We start from the raw sequence: 20,951 nt of genomic DNA on the forward strand, positions 1-20,951 counted from the left end.
ATTTGTGGGAAGAAATGTGGGGTTCATTATTATTGTTTTAATGCAGATTGAAATTCCTCATAAATCCTCAGATTTTCTGCCAGGGTGTATGTGACTCACATGGCGACTGGCGGCTCAGTGACACACGCTTGCGTGGATTTATCCCCCGTATAATGAGCACATCTGAGTGTCGATTGAAAGGGAGATGACACACGATAGGGATAGCTGACTCTGATGTGCTCAGATATGGACATATGATGAAGTATGATGCTAGTCTGTAGGTTGTAACAGACTAGTAATATCACACAAAAGTAAGTGCAGATATATGACCGTGAGTGTAAGGAGCCATTTTTATAAATTTTTGTTCTTCTAATACCACATTTTACTAAACATTTATACAGCTGGCAATAGGTTACATCATCACACCAACCCATACTATAAAAATATCTTGACAATATTAAATATCTGAAATATCTTAAACCAGAGGTCTTCAACCTTTTTCAGGCTAGGGGCCCCTTAATGGATAGAGAGGATGAACAGGGATCCCCAGAACATATATCAAATAAGGACTGTATTTATTATTATTTATAATACATACTTTGTTATTACAGTGACATTCCAAAGTAGCCTGGGTGCCAGGCGAACTTAGCCCTGCCCACAACATTTGAGGGCGGGAAGTTCGGTCTGTAGTTTTTCCATTGTGGTGCTACTATGCTCGAACAAAAACAGTTCGGACCAATCAAATTGTCAGGGCGCCTTTATCCGTTGATGGACAGATGATCAAAAGTAAGGTAATCAACCACGTCACCAAAGAGCGCGTGTGTTGAATCTGTATTCTCATGGAGGACTAAGTGAAAGAAGCAACTGAAATGGGTATCAAGGCGATGCAACTCGGCACGACGAAGTGGATATAATTAGCATTTGTTGCTTTTTCGGAAGCCGGAATCCTGGCTGTTGGATAAAAATGGACCTGCTAGGCTCCGAGGTTTTTCAAGCCAACGTAATGGGTATCGTTGTGGATGAAGTTTACTTAACATACAAATGGTAAGAGATAGTCTGACTCAGAGTCGTATAATAACAGTTACGAAACGCTTTGATCTCGCCGCCGTGCGGTCACGTGATTCATGTAACGTTCTGCAGTTCCAAACCAAGCAGGGCTGTCAATCTGTTTGCATAGGTTTTCAGCTATTTTAGATAAATATTAGCTTGTAATGTGAATTGATCACAATACTTACTATGTTTATAACGGTTTTTTACTAGGGAGTGATGTAAATATAGTAAAACAGTTAATAAAGATAAACAGTTAATTGTGGCCCAAAGATAACTGTGGTTATCTATACCAACTACAGCAACACAGTTTATCTTTTATTTTTGTAGCAAAATATGGCTATATAAATGGCTATCAATCTGCTAAAAACATAATTCCTACACTTTTACTATATTAAAATCACAAAAAAGATCGCCAACGCGGTTATTTGTAACAGTGAAGCATAACATAAACACACTAAATTAATATTTAATTGTATTTATAGTACACACATTAAATGTTAATATAATCATACATGATTTTCGATGATACATCACTCGTATTACTTACCAAACACAATGAAACACATAGCAGCATTGTAAGCAGTGTGACTTTCTTATAAGGCATTTAGCTTGTCGCTGTTGCCCCCTAGTGTTACTCGTAATATATAAAAAAGATAAGTATAAAGTAGATGGCCACCAGTAATAAAATATTAAACCATTAAATCTATATTATTCACACATTATACACAACTCATTAAAATATAAAAATTTTACTAGTTATTATTAACGAAAATCATTACCTACAGCAGAGTTCATAAAATATCACTGTTGACTATATTAATGAAATGTCCGAAAATGTAAAGAGAAACGGTAATTTCATCGATTTACTAGCAGGTGCCATTGAAATGAATGGGCTTCAGTGCTGCGTTTGGAACTATGCGTCACTACCGGTCACTACATGAAACGCTGTTACTTCCGCATTCCATTCTTACAACGGACGTCTATGTGAGTGTCGTAACTCTATTATTATACGACTCTGGTCTGACTGTATGACTTTGTAAATAACTCACAATGTTTGTGGGGGTTTTTTTTCTCCTAGGGGGTTTTTCACCCCGGGGAGGCAGCCTTTTTGGGCTTTACTTAGCTTCCTCTTCTAGACGTTGCTTTAGTAATACGTGCACTTATAATATTGAGTCATAGCCGCAGCAAATTTATTTTGTATTTTGTTGTGCTATCTGTCGTTTTTCTGTGCTTTTCACTGCTTCTATTTATGTAAAGCTGCTTTGAAACAATTGACTTTTGTGAAAAGCGCTATATAAATAAAATTGAATTGAATTGAATTGAATGTAGTGATATGAATCAAATGTTGTAAACATTGTGGGTGTCGATATACGTTTGCTAACTCTTACTTATACTACCTTCACACGCTGGAAAGATGATAATTTCCATTTTTGAACTGGTATTTACCAGTGTGTTGTGTTCAGGTGCTTTTGTTGTCATACTTTAGGGAAAATACATTCACGTGATTAAATTGCTTGACCGCTCATTACTAGGAGGCACCTATTGACTGTTATCTGCTAACCAAAACATAACGGTATTTATAAAACTACTTCTTCCAGCATGCGTGCAGTTGAGTTCTGTTGACAACGCTACAAAGCGACAAAGCATCGCTTAACATGCGTCAAACACTCAGTTGCTCTGATTGGTTGTAGGTCTATCCAATTGACTGCATATGGATTTTTTGTCGTAGTTCGGTGAAACACGCCCCAATAATCACAGCCCAATGGAGCGGTATCAGACTCAAATTCTGACTAGAATTGTGAGTATGACAACGTCAGGCTAGTTACAAAGAGACTAAAATTATAATTTTTGGCATACTATATTTTAATGTAAATGAATACATTATATTGTGGGTAATTTATGCTTTTGATTTAAAGTTTTGTTTTGTTATCTGCATATTAATCCATTTTAGTTTGATACCTACTTTAACTTGTCCAAAAATATTATTTTGCATTCAAACAGTATTTTAAGGACCCCTTTAATACTACCACAGACCCCCAAGGGTCCCCGGATCCCGTGTTGAAGACCCATGTCTTAAACCATATAAACAGGGGCTTAATAGTTCAGTTCAGCACAAATGTCATACAAATACCAACTAATATCCGATTATTGCAGACAGACATTTTCCATGTATTTCATGAAACGATTCAACAAGTAGTACACGTCACACTACATAAAGACCCCTTAAGAATGATAACCTACAGTGCTCAATGCAATTGTCATGAAGTGTGTGTGCAATGGTGAAGACTTTTCACTTACATACTGTTATGTAAGCCTTTGTGTTGACAAACAATGTTTTGCATTTGCTTTCAATAAGTGTTAGAAAAACAAGTACCATCAGTTATCTAACTGAATAGTGGTGTCTTTCATTGATTTAAATGTGACCCTGTCTGTGAAAACCCTGCTAGACATTTTTTTATGATTGAACCAGAAAACATAATCTTTACATCTTTAATATTGCCAAGTAAGGCCAAAGACTGAAATTTAAGTTAAATCAATAAGTGAATTCAAACTTTGATGCTCCTAATCTCATAATTACATCAAGAGACATTAGCCTGGATTTCACAGACAGGGTCACAAATACATGATTATATAATACTAATTAAGGCTGAACACCAGAGAATACACTCTGTACTAAAGGACAGCTCTCAGAACATTCAAACAAATCCTCCAAGATGACCCATAATAGATTTACTGTCATATCGCCATTAAAAGATTTGCTATTTAACATTGTATTTGTAGCACGACTTCTATTAATAAAGTAAAGATCAACAATAGAGCCCATGTTTTGTTGTTTTATTTGTTATCGCGTGTCCAGCTGCTGCTATTATAAATTGTTCTGACCTTAAATTGGGTTCAAAGAAACTACATTTTATTTTTTATCACACATGGAGGGAGATGAACACAAGCCATCTGCTGCCAAAGATCTGCATCCGTTTTACCATCAGAATTCATTATGTATTCAATTTGTGTGCGAGTTTACGTGAGCGAGTGACTGCAGGTTGTAAATAGTGTAAATTTAAAATATTACTGCCTTATGAAATAAACAAACTGCACAGATTTTTCCCCATTCACACAGATTCTAAGTATATGACAGAGATTAAGCGAAAGTAAAAGAAGAGGAAATACATTAGCCTTATTGTACAGAAATAACAGCTCAAAAATGTCAAAAGATTTAATGCAAATTAATATTCAAATCCCATGAAACAAATAAAAAAGTATTCTTCTGTTTAAAATCCTTTATTGTACAAATCCACAATGTTTGCTAATATTTATTCACACATAATATATTTATGTGGTGTGTATCAATTTTAAAAATAATTTATATCTATAATTTATAATTTCCTGTTAGTATAAAGATATTAGTAACTAAAGGTAGCTAGTTACATTTCTTTACTATCTATTGATTGCACACAACCTCTCGTGGGATAGTATACTTCTTACAAAGTGATTACGGCTTTATTTACATAGCAACAAACATTGTTTAATAGGTGTGCGGAGTAAATTAGAAGAAAATAATTACATATGTACACATTAGGGCTGCACGATACAGTAGTTCACTGACAATCTGGGCAATTTCACATTAATTATCGTGGATGTATCATCTGTGATATGTGTGCGATATGGCACAGCTTGTCAGTTAACTACTGCTTTGTGTAGTAAATGCTGCCCCATCTGAAAGCAGGTGATGGCGATTTACTATTAATCAAGGAACCGGCTTTACTGACGAGATGTGCATGACTATCGCATTTGATTTATTGTGCAGCCCTAATACATACATTTACTATAAAGAATAAAAAATAAAATATCCACAAAAATATCTACAAAAGTAAATACTGTAGCAGAAATACAATAAAAAGTAAAGCAAGTAAACATGAAATTAGCAAAAAAAATCAAAAGGTCAATACAAAAGTTAATTCTTTTGGGCAAACATCTTCATTATTATCTATTCCTCTCCATCTGCCTGCATGCCACTCTCAATTCCATATTCCCAATGTCTCCTATTATCAATGACTCCATCCCATATCTTCCGTCTCCCATTTTTAATGACTTCCTTCCATATCTTTCATTCTTCATCCTATATCTTCCTATCTCCAGCCAACCTTCATCTACACCACCTTCCCTCCATGAGGATATCATAAGGTGAAATGGATTCCTGCATTTTCTTATGACGTACCCAGATTAAGTAGACGTGAATAAGTGAAGACAAAGTGTTAGGGGTGTGCAAAAAAATCGATTCACATTTGAATCGCGATTCAAGCTTTGCCGATTCAGAATCGATTCCTAGAATTCCAAAAATCGATTCGTACATTTTTTTTGTAATGCCGTGTTACTTTTGTCCTGAAATGAGTTTATCTCAGTATTCCCATATATGGCGCTGCGTCGTATTCATTCTGACGCCTGCACACTCTTGTCACAGTGTTTCCCACACATTGACTTTACTTGGGCGCGCTGCCCAGTTATATTAAAAAGTGCCCAAGTATATCTGGCATCAAATTTTGTCTTTTTTGTTTTTCTGTGATGATGACACTTTTTAATAGTGACATTTTGTGTGCGACATGATGAGTTCGGTGTGCGTTCAAGTGCTCTCTGTTTCTCAATGAATTGGGATGCGACGCGAACAAGCTTGTGTCACATTGTATCCTTCATGTTTCTGAACTTGTGCAGAGTTTTAACATTAGAGGACTTCACGGAGCACCCGCGGCCCGTATGGTTCCGGGTTTGTATTTGAAATGGTCAGTCGGGTAGGTCAGTCATAGTTAAATTACTTCAGGTCCCAAATCTGATTAATATTGTGTGTAAAACCTGAGTCGAATGTAGAATGGCCGTGAGCGCTACCGCGCTAAAGCTCGCGTGCCGTTTCGGCGTGCCTGCGGTTTCTATGGCGATAACAACTGGCACTTTTCTATTATTATTAATAAACCATATCTTTTCTAAAATCTATTGCACTGAACGAGCAAAGCTCAAGCTGAGTCAAGATTTACAAAACGCAAAGCTGTAATGTAAAATCCCTTGTCACTGGGACAGCAAGTAGACTTTTGAATCTGAAATAATGAGTGGATTTAGCTTTTTTTTAATCGGCAAGAGAGAAATAGAAAGAGAGGCACTTTTCCTGCTTCTGCTCTATCTTATAGAAATAATAACCATTATAACACCAGTCACATTTATAATCTATAGACCTGCATTGTCTATCATTAATATACTATTGTATTTAATAGAGTTTAATAAAAGGGGTCATCTAATTGCTTCATAACAGTTTTTATTTTTGCATAAAGACAAAGTAATATCAAACTACATTTAATTTGTTGTGTTTCTTCTCTTTAAAATTGTATATCTACTACAATCAGTCACATAGGAAAAAGTAAACTACATTTACATACTGCGAATCGTTTTTTTTAAACCGCAAATCGTTTTTGAGCCTAAAAATTGGAATCGAATCGTGAAATTTTCTGAATCGTGCACCCCTACAAATTGTGACAAATCAGCTTCTGACGTTGTCATTTCTTCTGCCAGGATAATGTTGGAGGAAGTGTAGACTCATTAGATGATGAATATGGTTTTGTGATGTATGTGTGTGTGTCACATTGGTTTCATTTTTTGGGGGAGATGATGACCAGAGACGAACAAGTAAAACTTACGTAAGGAATGAAACATTAAATCGTCCCGACGATTGACGGAACAAATTATTTATTGCAGCACCGACTTATTCAATCAATATAATCCAATTCATTTAATTATATCACACATTCACATGCAGGGTGCCCAATTAACACTCACCAAATTAAAAATTGGCAAATAAATAAACTAGTTACTTGCCAGTTGGCTGGTGATTTTATTAGAAATTCCAACAATACTTGCAGGGCCCTTAACTTTGTTTTGCCCGCATATATATATTTTATCAGCCAACAAAACTGCTGCTCAATAACTCTATTGTTAGAACATAAAAATGCATAATTAAAATAATATTTAATTAAAAGTAGTTTCATGGCAAGTTTTCTTAATTTAAACCATCACTGGTATGTACGGCCAAAAGTTAATTTTAGACCCTGCTCACATACTCGTTTCAGAGGGGCTGTTACAGGCTGTTTGTAATAAATACACTCTGGAACTTGACCCAGTCTATTATTACTCAATATAGACCACAACCACAAACAGATATCAAGCATTTAAAGTGGATTATGTAAGTGAATTCATAAAACACATGTCCCAAAATGGGCTGTTATCTACATTAATACAGAATATCCTTAAATCGGGTATTTTACACATTAAAAGTTAAAACTACTTGACTGGGGATTGTAATGACAATACATATAAATCAATTGTGGATTGTTTTAAACCTTGTTACAAAACTTTAATATGACAGCAATATCCTATGAAAGTCTTTTCTACTGCAAATAAATAAAAAAACATTCTTGCACTGTACCGCATACTATGTGCACCATAATGCATAATATCTATACTAAAGAATCGTAAGCACATATCACAGGATCCCTACATATCTCCAAAAATACTTCTTTTCTCACAGATGCATCCCTCTCTAAAGCCTGCCTTTTATTACTAATTTTATTGTCAATTTAGTTAACAAAAGCAACAAAAGACCAAGGCAATGATGCACCGAAACAGTCACTGACATATATCTGCAAAGCACGTTAGAGTGTCCACCTCCAAAAAGATTGAATGGGAGTTGGTGTTCAAAAATAAGAAAAAAGATGAATACAAAAGCATTTCTTCAATCTGCAATGCAAGAGTGACATATCCTTTCCTTTCATGTGAGATCACAAGGTATAGAAGAAAAGCTAAAACAGGAATCTGATACGAAAGGTGAATGCAAAGAGGACGAACTCCTGTCTGTTCTTTCTGACATTTTTGGGGATTTGATGTTGTCTTCACAGGAGACAAAAGCACATTAGACAAGTGCTGGCAGTAAAACGAACACATATTGAATTTCCTGGATGACATACATACAGAATAAATGTAGTAGGAAATAGATAAGGGCGGAAGGTTGTACTTTGTGAAAGCATGATGGCCAAGGTCCCTTTAGCAGCGGATGAGCAGGACTTAAGATCTGCCAAAAGACTTTACCTGGTCAAATCAAACATACATGCACACACGCAAAAAGTCGACCTTCACGTGGCAAAATCTCTCTAAGTGTCACTTCTTATTACTCCTAAGGTAATGCTCATCCTTTAACATACAATATAACAATATTCTTCCTTGTAATGTGTCTATAAATTTGTTGCAAATTCCTTTGTGTGCATTTAGGTTATGGACACTTCTCGCCCGACCAACTGAACGTGAAATCTTTACTATATATACAGGCACTGGGTATATTTAGGAGGTGAAGTAACACTTCAGGAGTACACATATGCACAACTTTCACCTTTCTTAAATCACATGTTAACCCCAACTACAGGCAGAATACCACTTAAACATTCTATAAACCTTCTTCTTTCTCTTACAACAACAACAACCTCACAAAATGTGTAACTACTTTTATTTAATATCTTCATTATGTTTAAAACACAAGGCATCATAATAATAATATGATTTGTATCCAGAAAGCATCTCCATCTTCCATTGAGAAATACAGAAACCACAGCTCACCCTGTAATCACATGCACAACACGCAGTTAAAGGAGTAAAAATACACTTTGTTATTTTTGGGCAAGGTTTCTCTGGGAGAGGCTGCAGCAGGGTCGGGAACCAAACACTGTAATCCACAACCCCAAACCTTAAATACAAAATGATACAGGACACAATTCTTTATTGATCCCCAAGGGGAAATTTACAGGGACGGTAAACACATGAGACAGTTACGACTAGAGTGCCATAAAGCAAGAAAGAAAGGGAAAGAAATTAGTAACACAACAATAAAGCCACCCAGGGCATTTTCTTCACTGTAAAATGTAATAGCTAACTTTACTTAAAAATAAATAGTGATCATAACTAGTTGCTCCATAATTTGTTGACTCTACTAGCTTACAATAAGTTGACACAGCATTTTGGTGAGGAGAGTAATTAAACTTATCATACTTAAGTAACCTTTACTTGAGAAGTATGAGTGTCTCCACACACTCCCAACACTTGGTGGCGGTAATGCACCATGCTGGATGCCAACCGCCAATACAAATCAACGAAGAAGAGATTGCACATGCGCAGTTCCTCCTGAGACGTTGGATTTGAACCATCACGCGGCAAAAGAACGTTTGTCTGGATTTGGTTTGAAGGTAAGAGCATGCAAAATGTTAATTTGGAGAGGCCATGTATGTAATACTTCAGTCTGTTTGTAGGTTAAATGTATTTCTACAATTTAGTAAAGTCAGGACTATGTTCTGTTAATGTTCTAAGTTGAGTTTTGTTTGTGAGGTAAGGTTTAAGCTAAAGCTAGCTAACAACCACCACCTTGTCATTGTCCCACCTTGTAAATCTCAAATTTCTTAAACTGTAAATATGAATTCATATCGCCAAATGCAATGTGCTTGTTAACTGTTGCGTGCATCGGCTATAACTGGCGATGGCACAGTAAAACTTTAACTTATCTGCTAGCTCAGCTGTTAAGCAGGAGGTCTGGATCAGAATATTCATATCGTCGCTGCCCGATAAAACTCACGTATGTCCAAAACGTTTACTTTTCAGAAAGTGAAAAAAAACACCGTATATCAAAAGCAGTTGAATGTAGCATTGTCATACTTGGTACGGCATATTTACATGTAACCATATTCTTGCCAGTGTAATGATATAATCCACATTTGACCCAAATTGAGTTTAAATGGACATGCGTGCATATTTTACAGTAACTGTGATCGATACGCGTTCTTCCGATCATTAATTAGAATGGCCAAGTCGCGTTTCGTATTGACAGATGAATATGCTCAGTTCATTAAATAGCCTACGTCTTAGTTAAATACGCTTACTTTATTTAATATTAATTATACATTTATTAAATGTCTCTTGCAAACTATGAAGGGACAATGAATCAATACACTGACATGGTAATGCTACACAACAGGGGCGTCAGTTTGTGTTGAAAAGTGGTGGGGACAAAAGATCAGATAAAAACATTACTGCGGGACAGGAAAAATATTGAATAACGGCGCATCAAAAATGGGCATAGCGTAGGCTAGTCAACAACAAGAAAATACTCAGCATAAAACCCTCAACAATGTCGACTGAACACATGTAACAATCCCTACAACACCAGCTCAACCGAACAGTGCCAAAGCACCAAACCGTAGAAAACAGCAGCGCTTTTAGTCAATGATTACAATGAATTTCATTACATATGTACAAGAAAACACACCATAAGCATACAACGCAACATATGTGACACTAGACCACAAAACCAGTCTTAAGCATCGCTTGATTTTTCGGGACATTTTAACCAAATGCTTTCAAAAAGTGGTGGGGACATCCCCAGCGTAAATAACACCAATGCTAGACAGATACTTTGTTTGCACAGTCCTACCGTAATTAAGTTACTCCTAGATGTTCGTCTGGTGTCCGGGGGAAACGTTTACCTCGATGAAGGAAAGTCATTGTCATGTTTATTCGGCTATATCCAGTGCTGAGCTTCGATGAAACTTTACGAGACCGGCGAGATGCTTCACAGGTGGAAGATATGCGGCGTGATTGACAGCTTTGACACCAAATGGGTATACGTGAAAATCAGATGACATGATTTCACAAGTTTTCATTGGCCATTTAGGTATGTGACGCATACTGTATACGGAAATGAACCTGGACATTCAATCTGTCAAAAAATCTCAAAATCGGCAAAATGAACATACGTGATTTTCATCGGACAGCGACGATATATTCATTCGATTTTTAATTTTGAGATTCGAATATTTTTTTCTGTTTTTAACATTAGCATTAATGCAGAGACTGCCAAGCAGGAAGTGCACTTCACGCTCCCGCTCAAGGTTTGTAACTTACTGTTAATGTACTCCGATATTAAAGGTGGGATATATTTTTCTATTGAAAGGGCATTTGGTATTTTTGTGATTTTAAAATAATAAAGGTTATATTTATTTAACATTTTGGCCCAAGCAGAAAATTAAGGGCACCTCAACTCAGCCTGCAATTATTTAAAATTTTCCCAAAATAACTGCATTACTGAAAAATACTAGATTACTAAACCTATGCAGTTGCTGCACATGTCATTATGCACAATTAATGAAACTTTCTGAATAGAAAGTTATGATATGAACCAAATAACCATACAACCCCCTTGACTAATTCTAAGCATAAAATACATACATATACAATTTGTTATATTCAGATAGCCTGTTGTAATGGAATGAGTAGCAGGGCAATATACATACATGTATCCTTTATGCCTTACAAAGAAAGCGTTCATTAGAGCTGATTGGATGCACAAGTTGCAGTAATATATTCATTTTCGAGGTTTGTGTAATACTAGTTTTCTGGCCAGTGTGACCTAGTGATTTGTTATTAAAACGCATCCAAAATGACTTCATTAAATGCTCATTTGTCTGTTTCTTTAGGTTCTGTCAGGGTTCTTTCGCTTAACCAGCAAAAACCTCAAAATCGAGTTTTTCAAAGAACTGGACAAACAACTCCTCGCTGTCTTGACATTTTCAAGTCCAAGGGTGGATGTACCGGCCAGATACTTAAGGCGTATTTGCATCATCAAATCGCACTGGGGGTAAGTTTCTCATGCACATTAATGATTTAATGGTGTCAGCAAAATAGTGTAACCACATTGTATTTTCAGAGCTGTTAATTGATGGTCCTTGACCATTTATGGGTGCTATGTATGAAATTATCTTTCAGAATACAGATGTTACTGCTAAGTGAACAGCAGTCCTCCGTGGCCTTCCCATCCTCCTTGGAGATGAGAACAAAGACTTCTTCAAGACATACTTTGTAAGTAGTTTCAGGTGCTAGTTTACAGTGGCCGAGTAGGCTTGTCGCAATAGTCGGTGTAACAGTGATTACCAGTGTGTCAGCCTCTTACCGGTTAGATCACTTGCCCACCGCGACACCGTCTTTCACCGTCGTTTTGATATTTTTTTGTAATTAAATCATTTAGTTTCGTTAGAGACAGCAAACATGAATGTGTCTTCTGCCTGAATTCAGCAGAGCTGAACGCGCATCATCACAGAGCAGCCGGTGTCAGATTTCATTTATTCCTGTCAGAGTGTGTGAGGCGAGCGACTGACCAGACGATGGCAGAAGCCGTATGCTTACTCATTTTTGTTATAATATACATATATGATGTTTAATGTAAGCGAGATCGTTTTGTTGTTGCGTTTTTCATTACAAATAATAATAAACCCATCATTCAAGCAACCCATTATAGAGGAGTAGCCGGATGCTCTCCTTGGGACTGGCAGGTTCTGAAGTACCTGTGCACATTGACTCAAGCACTTAATTAAACCAGCTGTTGCGCTCGCATTGCATGCAAATTCATATGAGATTTAAAGGAGTAGTCTACTCATTTTCAATATTAAACTATGTTATTGCCTTAACTAACTATATCCCTCTATCATCTGTGTGCGTGCACGTAAGCGGTGGAGCGCGCTGCGACACTTCGATAGCATTTAGCTTAGCCCCATTCATTCAATGGTACCAATCAGAGATAAAGTTAGAAGTGACCAAACACATCAACGTTTTTCCTATTTAAGATGAGTAGTTATATGAGCAAGTTTGGTGGTACAAAATAAAACGTAGCGCTTTTCTAAGCGGATTTAAAAGAGGAACTATATTTTATGGCGTAATAGCACTTTTGTGAGTACTTCGACTCGCCTGAAAAGTCCGCTCCCCTTCTCCCTCTCATAATGGGAGAGGGAGGGTGTTACTGCGCCGAGTCGAAGTACTCCCAAAAGTGCTATTCCACATTAAAATATAGTTCCTCTTTTAAATCCGCTTAGAAAAGCGCTACGTTTTATTTTGTACCACCAAACTTGCTCGTATAACTACTAGTCTTAAATAGGAAAAACGTTGATGTGTTTGGTCACTTCTAACTTTATCTCTGATTGGTACCATTGAATGAATGGGGCTAAGCTAAATGCTATCGAAGTGTCGCAGCGCGCTCCAGCGCTTACGTGCACGCACACAGATGATAGAGGGATGTATCAACTCTTCTTAGTTAAGGTAATAACATAGTTTAATATTGAAAATGAGTAGACTATTCCTTTAAGACAGCCTACGCAAGCGCTGCATTTAAACAGTTGCATCTAATTCAAATTAAAAAAGTAAGCCCCTCCCACCCTGTGAAACCGGTATCATCGGGGTTGTCACGCACCGATTAACCGGTGGGAAAATTCTGTCACCGCAGCAACCCTATGGCCGAGAGGGGTCACAACACATGCATTGCAAATGCCACAGCACCTCCAGATTTGGAAACAACAGTGTCATAAAAGTGGCCTATTATTTTCATATATGCCATATGCAATTTCGACATGCAATGCAAACTGCACAGTAGTAGAGTAGAGCTGGGCCATAAATTGACTGCAATACTCATGCGTATCTTATCAGTAAAGCTGGTTTCATGATTAGTAATAAGTCGCCATCACCTGCTTTCAAATGCAGCAGCATTTACTACACAGAGCCGTATTTTACTGAGAAGCTAGGCAAAATCGTGTTCGTAATCGTGAAATTTCACCTCTGATAATGCATGAGATTTTGCCGAGCTTCTCTGTGAAATACGGCTCTGTGTAGTAAATGCTGCTCCACCTGAAAGCAGGTGATGGTGATTTACTATTAATCACGGAGCCAGCTTTACTGATGAAATGCGCATGAGAATCGCAGTCGATTTCTCGCCCAGCCCTACTGCTCAGTACAATGTGTAATGCATAGGTTATGCTTATTGGAAATTTAAGTTAAAAGGACCTCTGGCTAGCTAGTTTAACAAATTAGCCTTTTTGGGTTAGCCCTAACGTTTTGCCCCACAAACGTGATAGATGAACACTCCAATGTTTTCGTTGTAGCGATATTTTAAGAAATGTTAACCATAATGCATTCTGGACTGATGTAGATGGCTCCAAGCGCTGCTACAAACACAAGTCAAATTAACAATAACGTTATCAAGATAAGCTATTACCTCAGTTAGCGAGTGAAATATACCTTCCTCCGTGTTTACGGCATGTTGAGGCTCAAATTGGAAAGGCTTGAATGGCAGACATTTCGCTCGCTAATTGAGGTAATCGCTTTACTTGATAATGTTATAGTTTATTTGCCTTTTGTTTGTAGCGGTGCTTGGACCGGTCTACGTCACGGTCCATAATGCATTATGGGTCAAACAAACAATGGTGACTTACTAGTAAAAAGGTTGTCTTAAAATATCTCGCTACAACAAAAACATTGGAGGTGTTGTTCTATCACGTTTTTGGAACAAATGGTAGGGCTAACTCAATAAGGTCTCAATAATGTGTCAAACTAGCCGGAGGGTACATTTCATAAGCTTCCATTAGGGTAGGATGTTTTGTTAGCAGCAAGCATAAAAGAATCCGTCATATGACCCACTCCCCCACCATCCTCGCATACCCTTCTCACCTTTTTTTAACCCTTGACCAGTTTGCATGCTTGTTTAATGGTACACATCTTCAGGTGTTAATGAGAGGGTTCTACTAATCTCACAAATGACCAGTGTAAGAGTGAAATGATTATGTACAAAAATGTCAACTGTCCTCTGGGACAACAGCAAAGCCTTGTTAGAATTGTAGGTATTTTTTCTTCTCATATGTTGTTTCCCTGTTGAATATGGCTTATCCATTTTACAGAACTGTCAATAGAGTGCAAGGTTTGTGTTATCACATTGTAGAATAGCTAACTGTTGTCATCAGCTAATGCCTCTTCAGATGTAAATATGAGCAGATGTGAGATACCCTCAATTGGTCCTGATCAGGACTACCTATCAACCTTCTTTCTAAAGTGGCTGCTTTGTGTTTTCTACCTAAATGCAAGGTTGTATATCAATGTGGAATTGTGTAATAATATCTCATGTAATTGTGTTTTTAGGACTGTGATGAACCTGAACTGGCCAACACCTCCATTGAGATCCTAACAGTAATCCCTGAAGGTACCCCACCTCAAGGAACACACCAACATTTTGGGTTTTTAGCTTATTCACTGTATTCCCCAGAGTTACATAAGTCCATACATACCATTTTCATCTCTGTGTGTCCTGTAACTTTGTCTGACGCACCCACCGCTAGCTTAGCTTAGCACAAAGATTGTAAGTAAATGGCTTCAGCTAGCATACTGCTCCCTATAAGTGACAAAATAACGCAAACATTTTCCTATTTATATGTTGTGATTTGTATAGTCACAGCGTGTACAAATAACAAGGTCATATGAGACACAGCCATCTTCTAACAGTATACATACAGGGAACTATATTCTCTGAAGACAAAGCACTGCTACTTGGGTGGAGTGATTTGCTCGCAGCACCAGAGAAGCCCCCTGGTGAGGAGAGAGTTGTGCTAATCACTCCGCCCAAGTATCAGTGCTTCATCTGAGAATATAGTTTCCTGTATGTATACTGTTAAAAGATGTCTGTCTCATATGACCTTGTTATTTGTACACACTGTGACTATACAAATCGCAACATATAAATAGGAAAATGTTTGCGTTAATTTGTCACTTATTTGGAGCAGTATGCTAGCTGGAGCCATTTACTTCCAGTCTTTTTGCTAAGCCAAGCTAGCGGTGGGTACGTCAGACAGAGTTACAGGACGCACAGAGATGAAAAAGGTATGTATGGACTTATCTAACTCTGGGGGATACGGTGAATAAGGTAAAAACCCAAAATGTCTGCGTGTTCCTTTAAGGCCCAAAATTCAATCACTCAAAAATCTACTGTGCAGTGAGTAGTGAAGTTCTTTGTTTTTTACACACACACACACACACACACTTACATTTATGGTGTATCTACATTATTGATGGAAATATATATTTTTTTGTCATTTGGTCTTGGTTTTGTGTAATGGTGAATGTGTGATTTGTTGGGTTTTTATGTCTTTTTTCAAAATTCAAATTCTCTCTTATTGGATGTGCAGTTCACTGTATTGTTCTGTTTCAATCAAATAAAGTGTTTCATTGATTCATTCAAACTGTTGTCTCTCTTTGTTTCAACAACTTAAAACTTTTGAGTAAAGTTTACTTGAATATTTTAAGGCAATCGGTTTCCTAAGATTTCCTTAGTATTGTGAACACTTAGCCTTGTAAGGATAACTTGCCTTAATGAGTACTGCTAACTGAACATAACTCAGTTGTCTGAACTGACATTTCCTTAGTGACGGGAGCTAATGATTTTTAAGTTCACTTTACTACCATGACATGAGTTGTCTGGACTAAAATTTTTTTTGTCATCATAACTAATGATTTTGCGTTAACTGTACTCAAGTGTACTACCATGATATGAGTTGTCCTTACACATTTCTTCTCAGCTACAACAACTTAAAAATTGATTGTCAACTTTACTTTAAAAATTTGAGGCAATCGGTTTCCTAAGTTTTTTTAAGTAAAGTCAACAAATTACATTTTACAGTGTTGGACCCTGTCTTTGCCTTCAGAACTGACCTTGCAAACCACTTTCAGAAGAATGATGCCAATGAAGCCTATGATTAGGAAGAGAGAAAGCGCCTTGAACCATTTTGCTTAACAGTTAATTCTCAAATTGCTCATGCAGTTGGTCACAGTTTGATTTAAACTTTATGAAGATTACAATCATCAGCAACATTTGAAAGACTGGTAAAAATAAAAAAGCAATATAACATGCAGTATTATTATTATTATCATATCATGGAATGACAGGCACACGTGCATTTATATCATATATTTGCGTTTTCTAAACCTAATACTTTTATGCCTATAAACATATTGTACGTTTTAATGGGCAATGCGTTACTGGTAACGATCTAGTGCACATTTGTTTACATCAGTCCACTTATGATGAGCTGTCTCTCTGCCCCAAGATGTAATTTAATTTTGTAGTCTGAAGAGATCTGAAGCCAATCGTGCTTTTGCACGGTGAGCTCGTTCCGGAATAAGAAACAAGACGAGCGGAAGCTGTACCGGTAATGTATCGTGTATCATCCAGCATCAGCACTGCATCCTCCGGTAGCCCAACGTGCCCCCACCCAACACACGCGCATAAATCCAGGGCACACGACACGCCAGGACAAAAGATTGCGTTACTGTCTGTTATCTCGCCCATACTAGCGCTCATAAACCCTTTAAGCGGATACAGAGAGAATGGAGAAAGAAGGCACGTGAAGGGGAATAAAAGAGGCAGCAATGGGGGTGCATAAAATCCTGCATACCCAGTGCATGTGCAACACCAGGCGGTTAACACGTTTAACGTTATTAAAATGTAAAAGTTTAACACGAGTGAAGCTACAGCATTCATTTAACCTATAAAACAAGCTCTCTAACCGTTAACAATCAGGTTACAGAGAAACGGGGAGAGGGGAGGCGACACCGACCCCGAAACCACATCAGCATCCTTAGTGAATAAATAAACGCACGCGCAGTCAAAAAAAAAAAAAAACATTTAATACCACAAGTACTTACATATATGCTGGCGAAAGTGGAGAAGACCTGGACGTTTTTAGGACCGGCACGGGAAATTTCCAGCTAACGGGCGAACCGCTTTTCCATTTCAACGGCATGTTTTTCCAGTCACCGCCACAGAGATGCAGGAGATTCGCGAAAGATGATAACCGTGAAGCGCGAGTCCACGAAGAGGCGGCCAGCGCGCGCTTCCATCCCCGACAACCCTCACCGAGAACAGGGAGGAGGAAGGGGAGTAAAGAGACGGATACAGGGAGCTCTGTCTGAGAAAGCGCAGCTCTTCTCCAATTGAGACAGCCTTGTTTGAATTTCCCGAAAAACGTAGAGAAGAAGCCTGAGATCCTAAGCTGATGTGCCTGAGTTGCGGTGCATCACCTCCTGAGAAAGGCAGAGGGATGATGATGGAGAGGACGGAAGAGGGAGGGAGGGGAGGAAAAATAAGCACCGTCGCGTCCGGTCAGTGAAGAGGAGGAGGCATGCGCGGTCGGTGCGCTGGGTGTTCAGCAATATAGTGCCACCCTGTTCGCATGCAGACTGACTGCAGAGCGAGAAAAAGCTCAGATAAGACTTTAATGACCTGACGTAAAATACGACACGACTACATGCGCGGGAAATTGGCTATATAACCTGAGAGCTTTTACCAACTAAAGTGAAAAACGTCGCTTTATTTCATCAAAGGTGATCAATTCTGCAATGATGTCCATTATATGAGACAAGTCTTGGCAAAACATCTCAAGCCAGACGGCGCGAGCAGGGCACAAACTCAGCCGCGGGACTCTTCACCCACAGCCGTGACAGTATACGTCAAATATGATAACAAAAGACATCGCATTCGTTTATGCGATTACGTCCATCTACGTTAAAAGTGTGGACAAGCTGTCAATGTAGATGCCATTTAAATTGCTGTCTGGGAAAGCAAATGTATTTTAGAGCGTCACGCGCGACGCCCTCGTTCCTGTCCACCGTGCACGAGCACAAATTTGCTTTCTCGCTGCCTACAGAGTTCAGGTTGTATTTATGATTACAATACCAGTAAATAAACTTTAGTACAAGTATAGTGATTTCTAATCATTTCACCTGGAAATGAAATACCAGACAGGTGGTTACATGATGTCAAGTTTGGAGACATTTGAACATTATGTTGTCAGTAACAGATGCTGTTTTGATGTGTCAGATAACTTGTTTGGCAGGCATTTAAACTGACAGAAACTAAAAAGGTGAAAAGCAGTTTTATCAAAGCTGTTTAAATGTTCACATTGCCTGTTATGGATCCTGTTATAAACTGAGATTAGAGATGGGCATCAGTTGGCTAATTCTGTCCAGCCTCATAGCACAAGTCAGGTGTTGCAACTTACAAGCACTTAAAGGGATAGTTCACCCAAAAATGAAAATGCTGTCATCATTTACTCACTATGTTGTTACAAACCTGTATACATTTCTTTGCTTTGATGAACACAAAGATATTTTGAGAACCAAAACGTTCGTGGACCCCATTTACTTCCATAGTATTCTTTTTTCCTATGGAAGTGAATGGGGTCTACGAACGGTTTGGCTACAAACATCTCAAAATATCTTCCTTCGTGTTATCAAAACAAATAAATTTATGCGGGTTTGTAACAACATGAGAGTGAGTAAATGATGATAGAATTTTAATTTTTGTATGAACTATCCCTTTAAAACACACATCAGAGAGTATGAGAACAGCCTTGCAAAGCAAAAACGTAATGCTTACATGTGTAACTGATCAGACAAAGGGAAAACAATGGTAGTCTAAGTAAACAAGCACCTTGTTGATCTCAATGTAGTTATCTGTGCACATTAAAAAACCACAAACATTTGTGTGTTTGTGCCAAAATACCATTATTTTTTATAATTTTCATGACACCTTGGATATAGTTAAACACACTATGCACAGGAATTTAAAAAGGACACACAGCTGTAAGCACGCAGCTCACAACAGATGCTTCACTCTCTATTGTAATAAAACAGACAGTGAAATCTGTTAACAGAGGTCTTCATTAGACATAATCAGTGTTGGAATGCTAACAGACACAACAGCAATTTAACCCCTCACAAAATAAAATCAATGTTTTCTTTAACTTCTAATTCATTTTCCTATTTCCTTTCTGGCTACTATGGATTCCCCATTAAGATATTACAGATAGTGCTTACCGATTAGTGGCTGCAAGGAGGGTAAGCCAAATAAGCTAAAGATTTAACATATGTCCTTTTCTTTCAATTTATATCATTTTCTCTGTTTCTAAGAACCTGAAATCAAGGGTTGTGGGATCATTATACAACGCTGATATAAAAAAATTGGCATTCACATGACATTTAAATGTGTGCATGGGTGGTATAGTCAGGTGGAACAGCAGAGGGAGAGAGGGGTTTACTGAACACATGACTGAATGTGCATTATAGGTTAGACTCAAAGGCACTGTACATCAGGTATTAAAATGAGTTTTGGTCAATCGGATCACAAGTGGATGAGACACATTTCAGTTTACATCTAGTGTTACAGGGCCAGATTTACTAACAGCTTGCGCAGTGCAAACCATAATTTTGTAGTTAATTGACAACTGTCAGGATTTTCTAAAGACATGCAGTGAATAATTAGCACTGAAAAGGTTTTTTTGCGACTTACCTTATTGCATATGCATTTCTAGGAGTTTCCAAAATTTTTGAGAGGAAAGAATTTAAATGATTCATGCAAGTGATTTACTAATGTTTGCTCATGTGATATTACTGGTATTTACGCCATTATTCAACACAGAAAAAAGCATGTTGTCTTAATTTATTTTGCCCTTAAAATGGCTGCAATTGTTGCTAAAAAAAGAGGCATCACAGAGAGCATGTGATACAAGGGAGAGGGTTGCTTTAACATGTAACAGTTTATTTGGAATGCCAAAATATTGTTTGCCAAGCCATGTAATTTTTTATGTGCTGAAGTAAAAAAAAGAGGAGTCACTATGAAGTCACCCAATACCAGACATTTCAAAACTTATTGTAAACCTTCATTTTTTGTCCTCTAGTTCTTTTCAGTGTAATATGGCTTCGTTTACACACCCCAAATTTTCCACTGTGATGTCTGTGGTGTTGAATTCAATTGCACTTCATCAGCTCTGCTAATTTGAAATTAGCTAGTGCAACTTTCACACACTCCCAAAATGAAACAAAAATAAGAGAGAAGGAAAGCAGCCACTTTAGCTTTATCAGTAATAGTCTAAAGACTGTGAGTGCAAGCTAGGAGTCAGGACCGATGAAAAAACATTGTGCGCAGTACATTAAACATTAGATCAGCAGGCAGTCCTTTCTGGCTGCTCGAATACATTCAATCACAT

The 20,951-nt window shown here is 37.7% G+C and overlaps 1 protein-coding gene and 1 long non-coding RNA gene across 8 annotated transcripts in view; one reads left to right on the forward strand and one right to left on the reverse strand.

The window, feature by feature from the left end:
* klhl13 (kelch-like family member 13) overlaps positions 1–20,951 on the reverse strand; it is a 78,182-nt gene that overhangs the window by 36,742 nt on the left and 20,489 nt on the right. Inside the window, exon 1 of one of the 6 annotated variants that reach the window (XM_065293562.2) lies at positions 17,611–18,029. The exons of 4 other annotated variants lie outside the window; for them this stretch is intronic. In XM_065293562.2, the coding sequence (XP_065149634.1) occupies positions 17,611–17,708 (98 nt within the window). In that variant the 5' untranslated portion in view covers positions 17,709–18,029. Of the gene's footprint in view, positions 1–17,610; positions 18,030–20,951 lie in introns of those variants that run through there. One more of the 6 variants, XM_065293566.2, reaches the window with a different exon arrangement.
* LOC135748887 (uncharacterized) lies at positions 8,988–15,225 on the forward strand. 2 transcript variants are annotated; one of them, XR_010532247.2, is made up of 5 exons: positions 8,988–9,296; positions 10,940–10,991; positions 11,577–11,737; positions 11,866–11,958; positions 15,055–15,225. It is a non-coding gene; the product is annotated as an uncharacterized lncRNA (long non-coding RNA). The 2 variants fall into 2 exon arrangements; XR_010532246.2 differs by lacking the exon at positions 8,988–9,296 and having other exon boundaries at positions 10,468–10,991.

Source organism: Paramisgurnus dabryanus, chromosome 5 (genome assembly GCF_030506205.2).
Source record: "Paramisgurnus dabryanus chromosome 5, PD_genome_1.1, whole genome shotgun sequence".
Taxonomy (NCBI): Eukaryota; Metazoa; Chordata; class Actinopteri; order Cypriniformes; family Cobitidae; genus Paramisgurnus; species Paramisgurnus dabryanus.